Raw genomic sequence first — 20,039 nt, 5'->3', positions numbered from 1 at the left:
ATGGTTCGAATAGTGGTGGCGGTGTCTTTTATGGACGTCGGGATCGGCCGAAACTAACGAAAAACAATGACAATGGCTTAAAATCCAACGAACCTTTGAATGTTTCTCTATGACAAACGATGGCAGTTTACGATGAAAGACCAACAAGGGTTTATTCGGGGGGTCGACGTTGGTGCTAATGAAGGTGGTGGTGACGATCACGACTGACCGGCCAATGACTATGGAAGGGGGAAGGGGGAAGGGAGAAGGGGGAGAGAAGGGGGATGTGACATGAGTCACTTAACGACCATTATGGTCCAGACACCTAAAAGTGCTCCGATGAAAACGTTATGCATCTATTTTTAACAAAAATAAAGTAGACACTAAAACATTTTTCGAGACAAAATTTAGACACATATTTTTGTATTAAGCCTTAGCTTAATTTGAATCTTTCCACTAGACCAAATAGATTCTCCACTTGTTTCATACCAAATTGGTTAAGATTGTGTTTAGCTTAATGTGAATCTTTTCTTACACTATATGGTTAAAAGCTCTCAGTTGACATCTTTTCCCTCCCATACATTGTGAGTTCAATATTTATTGTTGTAAAATTCACTTTTCCTCCCCTAGGTAGGAATTGTTATAAAAAAATGATTGACTAAACAATCATATATATATATATAAGGTAAGATCCATTCACGTCGTGTAATTTTTTTAAGTTTATATCTTTTAGAAATTTTGGATTAACAAAAATAACGGTTAAAATTAACAGTGAAAAATGAGAAGATATTCAAAAAAAATAAATAAAAAGATAATCTCGGTAGATTATTTCATTCATTAAATGATTCTAAAAATATAAAATTTAAAAATTCACGTCGTGTTTTTTTAAGTTTATATCTTTTAGAAATTTTGGATTAACAAAAATAACGGTTAAAATTAACAGTGAAAAATGAGAAGATATTCAAAAAAAATAAATAAAAAGATAATCTCGGTAGATTATTTCATTCATTAAATGATTCTAAAAAATATAAAATTTAAAAATTTTATATTAAATGTAAGTGGATTCTAATCTTGTATAAAGATTAAATATTTAAATAGATATGATCGTGTAAAAGTGAAGGAGAAAAAAAGGTTTTATTTTTTCTGCTTTTTCTTTTATTTCACGTAGCAAATGAGAAATGAGATAAAATGAGCGTTTTGGCCCTCTTTAAACACCCCACACAATTACATTCTCAAATCCAACAATTCACAACATTTCTCAGTTAATATCATATCAAAATCTATGATTAATATGTTGTCCCTAATTAATACATCAATTGATGCAAATTAAAGAGAGATTTCTTTTCCGAGATTACGTAGGAACTTAAAATCTTCACATCTAAAACATAATTTCATTTGTTATTTTAATTTTGCATCATAATAACTACACACGTGTATTTTTTTGGCACCACCAGTAGCCCATACCATGAGCCATAACCATCATACGAGATTAGGCAAATCAATTAAATGGCAGTATTACCATTTCGTTTTTGATGGAACAATCGTTGTCAGTGTAACTAATTAAAAGCTGAAAATAACAAAACTTGCCAAACATCCTTGCCCACCAATTAATATGTAATTCCTATTGAGAGGAAAAAAAATTCACTCTCATCTCATGTAAGACACATTCAGTCCAACTTTTTATTAAATTTCTATCAATTTTATGGCAGTAAAAAGGGTTACCGGCTTGCACTGACTAGTAACAGTTGAAAAACCTTTCCTTTCGGGTCACTCTCGTATTGGGCTTATATAGTATTCAATTCAGATTGGTTGATTAATAGATCAGATACCAACAGTAATATCAAAAACATGTCCTCCTTACCCATCATAAATAGGGTTCAAGGGGTACCATTTTAGTTGCAGCAAGCTAGATGGAGAAAATGGAGGAGAACGCTAACAAGCAAAATAATGCTGAAAGGCCCAAGGGAGGGCTCATCACCATGCCCTTTATTTTTTGTAAGCTTAATTTCATTATGTTTTCGTTTGAAGTTGCACTTCTAAATTTCTGCTACATAACTTTGGTTTCTTTGTTATATGATGCAGCGAATGAGGTCTGTGAGAAGTTGGCCGTGGTAGGATTTTATGCCAATATGATTAGCTACTTAACGACGCAGCTTCATATGCCGTTAACCAAAGCAGCCAACACTCTCACCAACTTCGGCGGAACCGCGAGCTTGACGCCATTGCTCGGGGCTTTCGTCGCCGATGCATACGCCGGTCGTTTCTGGACTCTAACCATCTCATCTGTCATATACCAAATAGTGAGTCTCGGTTCTCCCCCCCTTAGATTCAAAGTTCTTTTGTCTACAATCAACACTCATGTTACTATTTCATTGATTAGGCGATGACATGTTTAACACTATCAGCAATACTTCCACAACTTAGACCGCCGCCTTGTAAAGGTGAGCAAGTGTGCCAACAAGCTACTTCAGGACAATTGGCAATCCTATACGGATCTCTCTTACTCGGCGCCTTGGGCTCGGGCGGGATTCGACCGTGTGTGGCGGCATTCGGGGCGGATCAGTTCGACGAAACGGATCCAAACCAATCAACCAAGACATGGAAATACTTCAATTGGTACTACTTTGTGATGGGGGCATCTATCCTAGTGGCTGTAACGGTGCTTGTTTATATTCAAGACAACATAGGCTGGGGATGGGGACTTGGAATCCCCACTATTTTCATGTTCATCTCCATCATTGCATTTGTCGCCGGTTACCCGCTTTACCGACAAATGGACCCTGCGGGGAGTCCATATACCCGGTTGTTACAGGTCTCTGTGGCAGCTTTCAAGAAGAGGAAATTGGCTATGGTTTCTGCCCCTGAGTTGCTGTACCAGAACGAAGAGCTTGACGCATCGATTTCTATAGGTGGAAAGCTTGTTCACAGTAAACAAATGAGGTAAGCTTTCTATTCATCTCTAATCTCCATCTTCAGTTTCATTCTCCTAACAGTTATATTCGGGAAGAATGAAGAGGGTATAACTTAAATATTTCCTTCGTATTTTCTATTGATGATCTATTTTTAATTTAATTTTTTTTATAAATTGATCCCTTATATAAAATTATATATTAGTCCATTCCATTAACGTACAATCCTAATTCCACCCATAATTACTTAATTGTGACATTAAAACAAGCTATCATATAATTTGTCATTATAGTTGAGATATCCCCACTAATAATATATTATATATATACATAATACACACGTGATAATATATTATTTTACATTTTCCAATTTCTCTTTTGATAGTTTTTTATAAATACATGCATTCACTTTTCTCAACTTTTCCAAAATCTTTTTCTTTTATAAAATCATACTTTATGGATTCTTCATCATATAAAAAGATTTCAAAATCTCTTTCTTAACTATTATGGAGCTTAAGTTTCACCAGTGTTATTTGTTTTAGTTCTTCTCGTATTTTTATTAATTTAAACTCTTTTATTATGAAATAAAATAAAATAATAATAAGATAATCACATGATAAAACTTTATATATATATATATATATATATATAGAAACAAAAAACAAATTAAATGATTTGATCCGTATCTCATATGTTAATTTTTTTTCCCAAAATATTTGTTTTACTAAATGACTATTTTTATCATCACGTATATTATTGTTGCTGTCATTTTGGAGAATCCTTGAAGTATGCAAAAGAGAAGATGAATAATTTGTGAATGTGAATGGTGCAATAATTGGGAGTAGGGCCGCCGGCCGGCCATGCCCACAACCTCTGGTCTCATCAGCAAACAACCACCATACACGTGCTACTACTATTTTATTACAATGAGACAAAAACTACTTTTAAATGTCTGTACCAGAAACCATCATACCCATACAAAATCAAGGCTTTACTACATGTTTATATTATTATTTTTTAGTTATTTATAAAATAATAATTTTAAAAGATGGTTTATCAAAATAACATCATTTTAATATTGCATATAAAAAGATATATATTGTGAGTCGTACTTTTAAAAAACACTACGCCAATTGCATCTTCTTAAAAAATACGTCTTTTATGGTGGGATTTTGTTTATGCAAGATAGAAATTATGCATCAAAGGACCAAATTGAATGAAAGATGTGTTAGCATGAGTCGAATGGCATAATATAGATGTATAAGTCTTATTTTCAATCAGTTAATGAATATATATCAGAAGATCGTATTTAAGAGTTTAGAAAAACTAATACTATCTAATATTATTTTTCTCAACTGCTTGAATATAAACAAGTTGACTGGTTGAAGATAAACTTACACATGCACGTTGCTAGTGTCCAAATTTATGCTTGCGCTAACATGCTTTTTTTTTTACACGTATCATATGTATTTTATCTTTTTAAATAAAATTCATTTATTTATATATTTTCAAAAATTATGTATCATAAATATAAAAATAATATAAATAATTTTTTGAGTATATTATTTTTATAAATAATTAAAAAAAGTTGATGTATGCACGTAGTAAAGCAAAAAAACCGAACATAGAATAGGATGGGTAGACGTTTACTTTAAACAGTGGAATGAATCTTGAAAACTTAAACAAATAGACAAAGAGTAGCATGACATGTATAGTGGGAGGGACCACGCTGCAATTTTTTTTTTATATTTTGATTCTTTTCTGATTTTAGAATTAGTCCGTTTGTCTGATGAAAAAAAAATTGAAAAACTTATTTTCCTAAAATGAGTTATATTTTTTGAAATACATTTTGGTATATTATTTTATGGTATTTGAATGAGTGGCGTAAATATTTTTTTATTGGTTGATAATTTTTTAGAAATTATTTATTATAAATATAGAATATAATAAATAATATTATTTATTAAAAATAATATTATTAATTTTAAAATATTTAAATAATTTATTTAATATTATTTATGTTAATATTATTATTAAAATATTATGTCTACAGTTTAATAAATAAAAATATTAAGTTTATTATATTTTATTAAAATAAAATTATTACAAATTATATTAATTATTTATTAAAATAAGACTAATAAATTATTAATTATATTAATTACTTATTAAAATAATAATAATATTATCATATTAAAATAAAAATATTATATTTTATTTTATTCTAAAATTTATTAATAAATATATTTTAAATATTTAATAATATTATTTTTATGGAATTAATAAATTTTATTAATTTTATTAATAATTTATTGTATATTATTAAAATTAAATTAAATATTATAATAATATAATTGAACATATTATCTAACATTAAAATAATATAATATAATATTATTAAAATTATCAATAAATATAATTTAATAATTAATATTTTTATTAAAATGATTCTAAAATAATATATTAATATTAAATGTATAAAATAATAATATTTTGAGTATTTATGTTTTGAACTGAAAAATTTAGAATAACTTACGAAAAATCAGAAAAATGAATTATATTGATCATCTATTTTATGACAACTAAACATTGAAAAATGAGGAAAATATTTTCCAAAAAACTAATTATAGAGAAACAAACATACCCTAAATAAATTGATTTTTATTTTTTGCTTCTAAGTTTTTAGTTTAAAATATCTTTAAGTTATTTATAAATACATGAATTAAGTTTAATTCTTATTTTCTCGGCAACTAATTTTACTTAAGTACTTAATTGATAATATTAATATTCGAACAATTAACATTACTTAAAAAAAATTAACATCGGGTCGCAGATTTCTCGACAAGGCAGCCATTGTGACCGAAGAAGATAATGTAAAAGCTCCTAATCTATGGAGACTAAACACTGTTCATCGAGTTGAGGAACTGAAATCAGTGATCCGAATGGGACCGATATGGGCATCAGGAATCCTCCTCATCACAGCCTATGCTCAGCAAAGCACATTCTCCCTCCAACAAGCCAAAACCATGGACAGGCGCCTCACCAACTCCTTCCAAATCCCCGCCGGTTCCATGTCCGTCTTCACCATGATCTCCATGCTCTCTACCATAGCCTTGTACGACCGATTTTTAGTCCGCATCGCCCGAAGATTCACGGGGCTCGACCGCGGTATCACCTTCTTGCACCGTATGGGGATCGGGTTCGGGATCTCGGTACTAGCCACACTTGTAGCCGGCTTCGTCGAAGTGAAACGTAAACAAGTAGCTTTGGCACATGGACTCGAGGACAAGCCTCAATCGGTCATTCCAATCTCGGTTTTCTGGCTCGTGCCTCAGTACGGTCTCCATGGAATAGCCGAGGCATTCATGTCAATAGGTCACTTGGAGTTCTTCTATGATCAGTCCCCGGAAAGCATGAGGAGCAGTGCTACTGCTTTGTTCTGGACTGCAATCTCAGTTGGGAATTATGTGAGCACGCTGCTGGTTTCATTAGTCCACAAATTCAGTGCTAAACCTGATGGATCAAATTGGCTTCCGGATGACAATTTAAACGAGGGGAAACTGGAGTATTTTTACTGGTTGATCACCGGCTTGCAAGTAGTTAATCTCATTTATTATATCTCTTGCGCCAAGCTGTATACTCTTAAGCCGATTCAAATCCACAGCAAAGTCGAGGGTGAATCTGAAGAAGATGGAGTAGAGCTTGCAGGCAAGGTTTAACGAATCTGTATATGGAACTATAGTTTATGGTAATACGTGTTAGCTTTAAACCTGTCTGGTGAAGTCGAGAATAAGCTTAGTAGATCAATAAATGAGCTGCATGTAAATCCACGACAAGTATTGGAATGTGTAGAAGATTTAAAAAGTTCACAAATTTGGAAACTTGTGTTGTTAACAAATTGGTTTTTGTCGTTTTGAATGGGTTTCATGGAAAATCAATCATAGAAGAAGAAACATAAGTGAAATATGAACATTTTGATATCAATTTTGTTATGAAAGACGATTAGTGATAGGAAGTGATTGGTTGCCAACAACGGTAAAAAAAAAGTTTAGTGCCAAAAAATGCCTCTTTTTCAAAGTTTAGTGGCAAAATCGATATTCTCATAAAATTTAATATCTAAAATGACATCGTTTTGGGTATCAATAAATGTGCCAAAACGACTTTATTTTGTCCATATCATCACAATGATAGAAACATTCGTCAATGTCATCGTGCCACTAAAATTTAACGACTTAGTGGTATACTTAAAGTTTTTTTAATAGTATGGGATGATTATAAGATAATGTATGTTCATAACCTTTTTAACATCTTGATAATGCATACACACTTTACAGACACACTACTACAATTAGAAAATCTGAAGGTTCAATATAACACCTAAAGTTAAGTAGTATATGATATAGTATATCCTAACAAAAAAATACCCAATCAAAAACAAGACAGACAAGAAGATTCCTTAACCGACCTACAAAAGTAGGACAATCTTGATACAAATTCAATCGTGTATCGAAGTTGTCGACAATAGTTTTCGTCCGAGTGACATTTTATATACATTATTATAATATAATAATATTATATATTAATATTATTATTTATAAGGCCCGGCTACAAAGTAAGGCACGTAGGCCCAAGTTATAGGCTCGGTTACAACCCAACTCAAGATAGGTTTAGATTTGGGTTACAATTGATTCAGGCCCGATAACCAGTTCAGGCCCAATTTCAGCAAGCCCACGAGAGAAGCCCGAGTAGCTAGGGTTTCCATCAAACGATCCAGAGCCGCCAGCAGCTCAACCACACGATCAAAGGCAGATCCAACGGTCCACAAGACACCAACAGAATTAACCCTAGGGTATCATTACCACCTTAGGGCCTATTCCGGCCACCGCCTCCACAGCTCCAATCCAGCGCTGCCACGACAATTGCCGCCTCTCCAGAGCTATCCCGAAGGATCCAGAAGATCAACGAGAACTGCACAACACAATACTCTATGGTGAGTCACCGCCATAGGTCTGGTGACTCATCGGATTTCCTCATCATTACAGAGGATCTCCAGAGGCTATATAAACCCCCATCACCTGTAAAGAACAAGAACAATAACAAGAGACAGAGAGGGCAAGACACAGAGACAGCAAAGAGAAACAACCAACAATAGCCATTCGAAACCGAGAAGAGAGCAAAAAAGCTTACCATCGTCGAAGTCTGAACGTCGTCAGAAAGTTGAGTAAATCGAAGGTAATATATCATATCTTGGTCGATTGGAAGGGTTTTAGAGAAAAAGAAGGGTAGATTCGGGTTAAGTGTGTCTCGATCTACGTTTTAGGAAAGTTCGGCGTTTTCCGACCACCGTGAGTAGTGGCCTGCGGTGGCAGTCGACGATGGTGCATGACTACCGGTCGGTGGTAGCTATCCGTCTGGTGAGGGTTTTTAGATAGATGCTAGAGCATCTCTCATTTAGAGAGAGAGAATAAAGGAGAGAAATGAGAGAATAAAGGCCTTAGGGTCGATTTTCGGGTTTAAATACCCTCCCTCGTGCGACGTCATTTTGGGGAGGGTATCTTTGTAATTTTAGCATGGGTAAATTACAAGCGTGGTCCCTCCTAGTTCTGTAAACATTCATTTTGGTCTCGAAATTAGGTTTTTCGTATCTTTTAATTATGTTTTCGCATTTTAGCTATTTTTATTTTAGTCACTATTACGTATATATAAATATAATTACGTTAAATATCACATTCAGTCCCTTAAATATTGCTAGTTCATATTTTAATCTCGTATTAGCAATTTAGGGTAAATTACATAATTAATACATAATTATAGTATTATTTTGAATTAAGTTAATTAATTTTAATATTTTATGTTTTAAATATTAATTATTATTATATGATTAATTATTATTAGTACTTTAGGATTATTATATATAATTCATAATTTATTCTATATAATTTTGATATTAAATATTATTATAGGATTAGTAATATTTATATTAAATATTGTTTAATATTTATTTATATTAAGCTATTTAAAATTAAAGAGCAAATTTCTAATTTACTGCAAAGACACTGATTAATAAATACTGGTACCAATTTTGGGCGTTTTGGGAGTGTTAATCCTTATCCATACGTAACCGACTCCCAAACTCATTTTTCTGGTAAGCAAACCCGAGTTGTATTATTTTAATATTATTCTTAGGAATTTTATTAGAATAATATGACATTTTGGTGACCAATCTCACCAAATAAAAATATTGGTAGTGACTCTACAATTTGGTGTTTTATTTGATTCAATGAGGATAAATGTAATCCCCTCAGACCAATACAAGTAATCCGATCCGATCTGGGAAGTCACATTAAGGCCACCGGAGCGACCCACCGTAAAAATAGCGAAAAATTTAAAATTTTATCAAATCATGTAAACTCATAAAACTATTTATAAATATAAAAGTAAACTTTACCGATTTTCAGAAATAAAATAGATTTTCAGACTCATATATAAAACAAAATACAATTACATGCACCCTGATCACATGTACCATACTCTGCAAGCAACGCTGGAAGAACTTCCTTACTGATGTTGATAGATGCATTGGTACAATTCTTTTAACCTGCAATGGTGAGTAATAGAGTGAGCTTCGGAAAGCTCAGTAATACAGAACTACCAGATGATGTTACAGGACATACATATAAATGGAAAGCCATATATTTTCCTTATTGAATCAGACATATACCGGTTTTCGAGATAATCTGGGGTTCCACTGGTAGTTCATCAAGTAGAAGCCATGAAGATCTTAGGTTATAAGGATGTCTAGTATGTTCCAACAGTATGATAAAATCATAATAGGTACACTAATCAAGTAATAGTTCAGTAAAATCTCATAAATCATATTGTAGTTTAGCTTTTTAAACTCATAGTGTAAACCCATTGTATAAACCTAAGGGAACATCTTAGGGCCTGAGAGCCTACCCAAGAAAGTTTTTGGGGCCACAGGGCCTACCTGAGAACACATCTCAAGGCCGCAAGGCCTACCCGAGAATGATCTCAGGGACGCAAAGCCTACCTAAGAGTCACATTAGGTCCATAAAAATTTTCCAGCTTGATCAGAGTTGTACTTTATAAATCAGTATCTCCATGATACAATTTATACAGTGATACAATTCTATAAGCCATCACCATTAAGTTGATGCATCCATAAAACAGTAACCATAGATTTTAGTGTACCACATGTTAAAATAATAAAATAATTTAGTAATATATAGGGAACACACTAGAGAATCCAAGTATTTTTCAGAGGCATTTTGTAGTTATCAGTATGGATAACATGAAACTTATACAATTTGATCAGATTCCAGGAACGAGGTCCTATTGAAAGAATAAATTACTAACTGATCTAATGAGACATTTAAGGTTGATACTTTAGAATCCCACTATGATTCATTTGCATCAGGAAAATGTTCAGGAACATTTATACAGAATAATTCTAGATTCAGATTTGCTGAGAGTGATTCCATTACCCAAACAATCATGAGTATCAGGAGTATACATTGAATTTATAGGATTTCAGCGCAATTGAACCAAATGGGGGTATTCAGGATCGTTTGTATCTAAGATACTTGCATGTTTAGATATAACCCTAGTGATTTGAGCTGATAAAGGAGAAACGAAGATTGATAACATTTACCGTTTATATTGATCAATCGAATTATCGAACAACTCCCAGAACTGATGCCTGTTGAATGTCAATTTGTTACCTTTCCAGGGTATTCACTCTTTAATACTAACAATTCTTGTCCGTAAATCATCTTCATAATCATTGCTGAATAGATCTTCTAATGGTATTTGTTTCATTTCCACGTTTCAATGATATCAGTAAATACTGACGTACTTGATTCATGGCTCATGACCCATAAGGACAATTCATCATGTAAGTTAAACAGTGCTTACAGACTCATCCAAATCACTTATTTAATCCTCTGTCATTGAGGTTACTTAGTTCATTTAGCAACCATGTCTATCCCGGTTACTTCAGAGTTTTCCAGAGTAATTCAGACGTTTCTAAATTCAGATACATATTGTACTTATGTTCAGTTCAATTTGGTATTCGTGGTTGATTTGTCTAATGAATATCCTCTTCTTAGCACCGAATGCGCTCTAGAGTTGAGCTTACCTGAGTACTACCAGAATTATCATCGATCAAAATTTGATGAGACGAATAAACATTCAAGTGGTATCTATGCTATTCAAGTACTGACATAACATTAGCGTTGGTCGACCTACTTAAGTTGTGTTCCATATCTTTTAAGGGCAAAACAACATCCATGTTTATTTGGATTTCTTAGTTAATCCAAGACATTTACTTAGTCGAGTCCATAAGGGCATTTTGGTCATTTTGGTGCTCAATATTTTTTCCATTCATTTCAAAATTAAGGATATCTATTTATTCCTGGGCTTGGTGATATTCTTGAGTCATTTCCATTACAGGGATATTTTGGTCATTTTACAGATCTAGGATATTTCAATCTTTTCTTCCGTCTGGTCTTATTATTTAATTTAAAACTTATCATTTACTGCAGTCATTTCAAACAATTCTGACAAAAGAGCACTATCAATAAATTATTCTTCAGGTATTTACTCTTACTCAGAGATTTTCAGGTCAAATGCCTTCTCAGATTTTACAAACATAATATCAAAATTTTATGTACAAAGACATGATCTTAATAATTAAATTCGTAATTTATCGAGTTAAGTACTAATCCTCAAAGTACTTTCTTATTCAGGGTCAACTCGGACTATTTTTACCTCTAAAGGGCATTCTAGTAATTTTGTAATTTCTTAACCATATAATCTCAGTATTAAAACTCTTAACAAAGATAATTATAATTTAGAGATTCCAGGGTTAATCACTTTTCCGGATAATCTCTAAACTTTAAATTATTCCTTATCAAATTTCTAGTATCTTGTACAAGCCATCTAGGTTTAGAAATCGGTTATCCATATTTCCTAAGCAAAAACTAGTATTTTCTATATACATTAGTAGTTTCATCAAATCAAAATGTCTTTATAACTTCCTATCCAACTTTCAGGGTCAATTCTTGTTTTTTTACAATAAAATGGTATTTTCAAAATTTTACTTAATTGAAGTATTCACATAATTTATCACTTAAACCATATTCGGTTTGAATCTATCCATAATCAAACAGGCATAATAGACCAATCATATACATCCATGCATTTATTCATTATTAGCAAGTTCCATAAAGCATAAAGAGGTACTAATGTATTACCTCGATTTTCGTGTCATATCGATCGACCATTTAAACTTTATTCGAACACCCTCGATCTTGAAATCAACTTCTAATAATTCCTCAAATACATATAATTAGAAATTTCATAAAAATAGAGCTTAATTGCATAAAACGGATCGAATCGGGTGATTAATAAGTGAAAAACAGCTTATCGAGTTCGAATTTGGCAAAACGGAGTTCGGAATCGGACCCAGGACGTCGAAAAACATAAAATATGTTTTTTTTGAAAATTTTGACTTTTTGGTCAAATTCAACGGTCAAAGTCAACAGTGGTTAACAGTAAACGGCTCGACTCAGCTCAAACGACTCCCTAGGCTTCCAGACGAAGCCGACTCTCAAGTGGTGGCGCGTGCGGTGTCGTACAGTGTTCAAAAAATTCCCGAAAAATTTCTAAAATTATTTTAAGGCATTTTGAGACACTTACCAAGTTGGGTTCACAATTTTGTACGGCGGATTCCGAAACATCAAAAAATTTGACTTTATCATATCCCTCACGCGCCGGCGACGACGGACACAAGAAGGACATCGGTGGACTCGGAACAATACAAGGAACACGATGGTGCGGGAGGTGTCGTAAACGGAGCAACGATCGGTGATTAATTGACGATTTTCACGAAAATGGAGATAAAAAAGTCGAAACTTTGAATCAAAATTCACGACGTTAGACAACATTTTTCTATGATTAGTTTACGGGGTTTTGCTGACCTGTAACCCCCAGACCAATGCGGATAACCCGATCCGATCTGGAGTGTCATATTAGGGCCACCGGAGCGACCCCGTGTAAAAATAGCGGATAATTTAAAACTTTTTATCTTAACATGTAAACTTATAAAATCATTTATCAGTATGTAGAAATAAAATAGATTTTCAGACTCATATATATAAAACAAAATACAATTACATGCCCCCTAATCACATGTACCATACTATGCAAACAACACCGGAAGAACTCCCTTACTGAAGTCAATAGTTGCACTGACATAATTCTTTTAACCTGCAATGTTGAGTAATAGAGTGAGCTTTGGAAAGCTCAGTAATACAGAACTACCAGATGATGCTGAAGAACATACAGATACAGATAAACATATATTTTCTTATTGGTTCTGAACATCTATGGATTTTCATGCAGAGCGGAGATCCTACTGATATTTCAGATAGTAACGGGCAATGAGTTTTCAGTTCAGATGGAAATATTTCAGATGTTTAGGTTCAGGAGATCAGAATATGTTATCTAGTGTGTTCCCGCAAAACCAGTGAAAAGAGTAATTGTACACTATGTAAACTCATCAGAATTTCCAGACTTATCCAAATCACTTACTAAATCCTCGGTCATTAAGGTTACCTAATTCATTTAGCATTCAAGTCTATTCTAGTTACTTAGGCATTTTCCAAAGTAATTCAAACGTTACTGAATTTCATATATATGTTGTACTTTCGTTCTATTCAATTTGGTCTTCGTGGTTGATTTGTCGAACAAACGTTCAATTCTTAGTACTGAATGAAATCTAGAGTTGAGCTGAGCTGAATAATCCAAAATTTATCATCGAACCAAACTTGAGAAGACGAATATGCATTCCAGTAATAACTATGTCATTCATGTATTGACATAGTTTTAGGGTTTATCTACTCACTTAAATTGCGTTCCATTACTTTTAAAGGTAGTCCAATACCTATGCTTATTTGGATTCCTTAATTAATCCAACACATTTACTTAGTTTAGGCTATAAGGTTATTTTGGTAATTTTGGTGTTCAGTTTTATTCCATTCATTTCAGAGCACGAGGATATCCAATCATTCCTGAGCTTGGTGATATTCTTGAGTCATTTCCATTATAGGGGTATTCATGTCATTCTACAGATCCGATGTATTTCAATCATTTCCTTCTATCCTGTCTTATTATTTAATACTAATTTATCTTCTATTTCAGTCCCTTCAAACAATTATGATAAAAGAGCACCCCGATAAATTGTTCTTTAAGTATTTACTCGTATCTTGGATATTTTTAGGTCAAATGCCTTCTCAGATTTTTACCAACGGAATATCAAGAATTTTTCTACACTAAGTTAGGATCTTAACAATCAAATTCGTACTTATTCAAGTAAAGTACAAATCCTCAAAGTACTTTCTCATTCAGGGTCAACTCGGACTATTTTACCTCTCAAGGGCATTTTCGTAATTTCTTAACCAAATAATTTCGATATTAGCTCTTAGCGAAAATAATTATAATTTAAAGATCATATGGTCAATTGCTTTCCTGAACATTCTCTGATCTTGAAATTATTCCTTAACAAACTTTTAGCATATTGAATAAACCTTTTTTGGCGTTAAAAACCAATTATCCAAAATTTCTAAACAAAACTATTATTTCTTATGCACATCTGTAATTATATCGGATCAATATGTCTTTTCAGAGTTATTAACCAACTTTTAGGGACAATTCTTATCATCCTACAACATCAGGGTATTTTTGTAATTTTACCATACCGGAGTATTTTCATAATTTTCCATCCAAGTACCTTTAACATTTAATCCTTGATGATATAAAATATAAGTTACAAATCCAGAGCTGATTTCTTTATCACCAATCACAAACTTGTAATTTAATTCTAACAATTCCTCAATCACTTATATTAGTCATTCAATCCGTATTCAGTTACAGAATTTCTACCACATTCATATCGAGTGTATAAATTATTCAACTCCATAAAAGTGATCAACATTATCTTATTCATGCATTTATCAATATCAACATATTCCATAAAGCATAAAGAGGTAGTAAAGTATTACCTCGATTTTTCATGCCATACTGATCAACTATTAAATTCCATTCGAACGCCATCGATCTTAAAATCATCTTCCAATATTTCCTCGGATCCATATCAACAGAAATTACATCAAAACGAAGCTTAATTTTGAAAAATGATCGAATCGGATGATAAATCAGTGAAAAACAGCTTACCGATTTTGAATTTGGTGAAACAGACTTCGGATTCGGATTCAGGACATCGAAAGCATAAAATATGACTTTTCGAAAATCTTAAATTTCCGGGCAAAGACAAAGTCAAGGGATTTGACTGGCAATTTCGAGGCCTTCGGGTCCGAATTTCAAAAAACAGATTGCGGAATCGGATTTGGAACGTTGAAAAACATCAGGATAGGTATACTCGGTCAAAGTCAAAAGTCGTTTAATGCCCGGTCAAAGCCCGGTCAAAGTTCTGGTCAACATGGTCAACGCCGATCAACGGTCAACAGTCGACCATTTTACACAAATATCACCCTAACAGAAATTAATTACAAAATTAGTCACCTTCTGCAAACATTTACGAAACTAACACCTGAATTTTACACAAATAGCACCCAAATAGAAATTAATTACAACCAGACGATGCCCACTCTCGGGGGTGGCGCGTGGATTGCGTAAATAGTGATACGGTGTTAGAAAATTCCCGAAAAAATTCCTAAAAATTATTTTAAGCCATTTTGAGACACTTACCAAGCTCGGTTCACAATTTTGAATGACAAAGAGCTCAATTCCGAAACGTTGAAAACTTTGACGGTCTCACCCCTCCATGCGCCGGTGACGACGGAGGATGGAGAACGGAGAACATCGGTGGACTCGAAACGATGCAAGGAACACGATGGTACGGGAGGTGTCAAAAATGGATTGTCGGATTGTCGTGAATCGACGAAAAACCAACTGAAATCGAGTTATTTTCGACGATACTTCCGACTGAAATTAACGACGAACTGTGACGATTCACGACGAAAGGTTTGAGGGTTTTTGTTCCTCAGTCGACAACGAACACGATGGTGGTTTTGGTTCGTTGATCGGAGGTCGGACGACGAGTAGATCGGAATTCAAAGTGAATTGACTGGAGGAGAGAAACTGATGTTTTTCTACAGAAAAACATACGTAAATGGGGGTTATAATTCATCCCAAAAGAAAAATAGTCAAAGCATGAGTTTAGCCACTGAATTTTTTACACTTCTTAAAACGGTCTGCCAACTTTCAAAGTTTTCAATTTAATCCACCGTTTCTTTCAAAATATCAATTAAATCCACCACTTTATAATTTCTTAATTTTTAGCCCCTAAATTGGGGTGTTACAATTCTCCCCTCCTTAAAAGAATTTCGTCCTCGAAATTCATTCGTGACATATAATTGCAGAAATGAAACTTCCATCAGTTCTTTCATATCTTTCATGTAGCTCCTATAGAAATATAGATCCTCCACTAATCCTTAACCAGTTGAGCATACATTCTTATCAGAACTTTTCCTCATTTCAATAAAAAAATCCGAACGAAAATTTCCTTGAGTAATCAATTCAGCCTTGGTCACGAGAATAGGCTCATAAAGCATTAGCATATCCCAATTTCATTTTTGGAGTCGGTCAGCATTTCTCGGATAATTAACTCTCACATGGCTCGGGGGTACTTTACAGCATTTAGACAGATGTTACTGGTATTCCTTTTTGTACAAGTATAGCCTTAACGGATAGAAACTTCGGTTTACTCGTTACAGATAGGGACTCAACCTTAGAGTTCCGGCTCAGAGAGGTACGATTACAGTCTAGGGGGATGTACTGATCAGACATATTTTGACATTCGACCACCCAGTCTAGTTTGAAAAATTTTGACTCAAACCATAGCTCTGATACCACTAAATGTAACCCCCAGACCAATGTGAACCAGTGAAAAAATATATATTTTTTAAACATTCAGAAATCATAGTAATTTCCTCAACCGCACACGTCCATAATGTGTAGATTCCCCGTAACCATACAACCCCGGCACAACTGTAAGGCCCTGAGCACACAGCCGAGGAGCCTTCATATATTATTCCTCCAACAATAACCCCCAAATAAAATATTTATCAAAAACCATAGTAAATCCCCCAGCCGAACACATCATAATGTGTAGGTTCCCCATAATCATACAACCCCGGCACAACAGTTAGGCCCTGAGCACAAAGCCGATGAGCCTTCATATTTTCTTCCTTTAATAATACCCCCAAATAAAAAAAATGGTCAATAAATGGAGATATCAAAAATCAAAACAGAATTCATATCATATATCAGATATCATATATCAAAACAGAATCCATATCAGAAATCAGAACAGAATTCGAATAAGAAATCAGAACATATTTCAAATCAGAACCAGATAAAATATTAATATGATTAGGGAAGACACCAGAGTTTACGGATATTATTATTTAGAGGTACTGTATCAGGCAGAGAAACACAGTTCTTCAGAATGTCGATAGAATGTTGGAATTTAGAATCACTATTGGAAGAGTTCATTAACTGAAAGAATCATCAGTTATTCAGATTGTGAATTGAGCTGATAAGGTAGAAACGAAGATTCGAAATATTTAAGATTTATGTCGATTTATCAGAATATCGAACAACTCGAGTTGAACAACTCCCAGAACTGATACTTATCGACTGATCAATTCATTACCCTTCCAGGGTATTTACTCTTTAATACCAAAATTTCTTGTCCAGAGATCATCTTCGGAATCATCGTTGAATAGATCTTTCAATGTCTTTATTTTATTTCCACGCTTCCACAATATCATGTAATGTTGACGTACTTGATTATTTTAATAATAAACCATCGTAATTATACACTATGTAAACTCATCAGAATTTCCAGACTTATCCAAATCACTTACTAAATCCTTAGTCATTGAGGTTACCTAATTCATTTAGCATTCAAGTCTATTCCAGTTATTTTGGGATTTTACAGAGTAATTCAAACGTTACTGAATTTCATATATATGTTGTACTTTCGTTCCATTTAATTTGGACTTCGTGGTTGATTTGTCGAACAAACGTCCAATTCTTAGTACTGAATACGATCTAGAGTTGAGCTGAGCTGAATACTTCCAAAATTTATCATCGAGCCAAACTTGAGAAGACGAACACGCATTCCAATAATATCTATGTCATTCAGGTATTGACCTAGCTTTAGGGTTGATCTACTCACTTAAATTACGTACTTTTAAAGGTAGTCCAATACCTATGCTTATTTGAATTCCTTAATTAATCCAAGACATTTACTTAGTTTAGGCTATAAGGTTATTTTGGTAATTTTGGTGTTCAGTTTTATTCCATTCATTTCAGAGCTCGAGGATATTCAATCTTTCCTGAGCTTGGTGATATTCTTGGGTCATTTCTATTACAGGGGTATTCAGGTCATTCTACAGATTCGATGTATTTCAATCATTTCCTTCTATCCTGTCTTATTATTTAATACTAATTTATCTTCTATTTCAGTCCTTTCAAACAATTATGATAAAAGAGCACCTCGATAAATTGTTCTTCAGATATTTACTCGTATCTTGGATATTTTCAGGTCAAATGCCTTCTCAGGTTTTTACCAATGGAATATCAAGAATTTTTCTGCACTAATTCAGGATCTTAACAATCAAATTCGTACTTATTCGAGTAAAGTATAAATCCTCAAAGTACTTTCTCATTCAGGGTCAACTCGAACTATTTTACCTCTCAAGGGCATTTTCATAATTTCTTAACCAAATAATTTCGATATTAGCTCTTAACGAAAATAATTATAATTTAAAGATCCTATTGTCAATTGCTCTCCTGAACATTCTCTGATCTTGAAATTATTCCTTAACAAACTTTTAGCATCTTGCGCAAACCCTTTTTGGCATTAAAAACCAATTATCCAAATTTTCTAAACAAAACTATTATTTCTTATGCACATCTGTAATTATATCGGATCAATATATCTTTTCAGAGTTATTAACCAACTTCTAGGGACAATTCTTGTCATCCTACAACATAAGGGTATTTTTGTAATTTTACCATACCGGAGTATTTTCATAACTTTCCATCCAAGTACATTTAACATTTAACCCTTGATGATATAAAATCCTGAATCTGAATCCGAAGTCCGTTTCGCCAAATTCAAAACCGGTAGGCTGTTTTTCACTGATTTATCATCCGATTCGAACCGTTTTTCAGAATTAAGCTCCGTTTTGATGTAATTTATGTTGATATGGGTCCGAGGAAATATTGGAAGATGATTTTAAGATCGAGGGCGTTCGAATAGAATTTAATAGTTGATCAGTATGGCACAGAAATCGAGGTAATATTTTACTACCTATTTATGCTTTATGGAACATGTTGATATTGGTAATGCATGAATAAGATAATGTTGATCACTTTTGTGGAGTAGAATAATTTATACACTCGATATGAATGTGGTAGAAATTCTGTAACTCAATATGGATTGAATGACTAATATAAGAGATTGAGGAATTGTTAGAATTAAATTACATGTTTGTTAGAATTGCATGTTTGCGTAAAATATGACTTTTCAAAAATCTTGAATTTCCGGTCAAAGTCAAAGTCAGCAGGTTTGACTGGTAATTTCAAGGCCTTCAGGTCTGAATTTCGAAAAACGGACTGCGGAATCGGATTTGGAATGTCGAAAAACATCAGGATAGGTATAATCGGTCAAAGTCAAAGGTCGTTTAATGCTCGGTCAAAGCTGGTCAAAGTTCTGGTCAACAGTGGTCAACGCCGGTCAACGGTCAACAGTCGACCATTTTACACAAATATCACCCTAACAGAAATTAATTACAAAATTAGCCACCTTCTACAAATATTTACGAAACCAACACCCGAATTTTACACAAATAACACCCAAACAGAAATTAATTACAACCAGACGATGCCCACTCTCGGGGGTGGCGTGTGGGGCGCGTGAACAGTGATACGGTGTTAGAAAATTCCCGAAAAAATTCCTAAAAATTATTTTAAGGCATTTTGAGACACTTACCAAGCTCGATTCTGAAACGTCGAAAACTCTGACGGTCTTACCCC

The 20,039-nt window shown here is 33.4% G+C and overlaps 1 protein-coding gene across 1 annotated transcript; it reads left to right on the top strand.

Annotated features, from left to right (window-relative positions):
• Positions 1-1,841: 1,841 nt before the first annotated feature.
• LOC120169036 (protein NRT1/ PTR FAMILY 3.1-like) lies at positions 1,842-6,742 on the top strand. The gene is made up of 4 exons (XM_039177267.1): positions 1,842-1,974; positions 2,062-2,279; positions 2,360-2,919; positions 5,722-6,742. The coding sequence occupies exons 1-4, from the start codon at positions 1,890-1,892 to the stop codon at positions 6,605-6,607; spliced, it is 1,749 nt and encodes a 582-aa protein (XP_039033198.1). The 5' UTR covers positions 1,842-1,889; the 3' UTR covers positions 6,608-6,742.
• Positions 6,743-20,039: the final 13,297 nt, after the last annotated feature.

This window comes from Hibiscus syriacus, unplaced genomic scaffold (genome assembly GCF_006381635.1).
Source record: "Hibiscus syriacus cultivar Baekdansim isolate YM2019G1 unplaced genomic scaffold, ASM638163v2 tig00003041_pilon, whole genome shotgun sequence".
Lineage (NCBI taxonomy): Eukaryota > Viridiplantae > Streptophyta > Magnoliopsida > Malvales > Malvaceae > Hibiscus > Hibiscus syriacus.
This window is presented reverse-complemented; position numbering and strand designations above follow the sequence as displayed.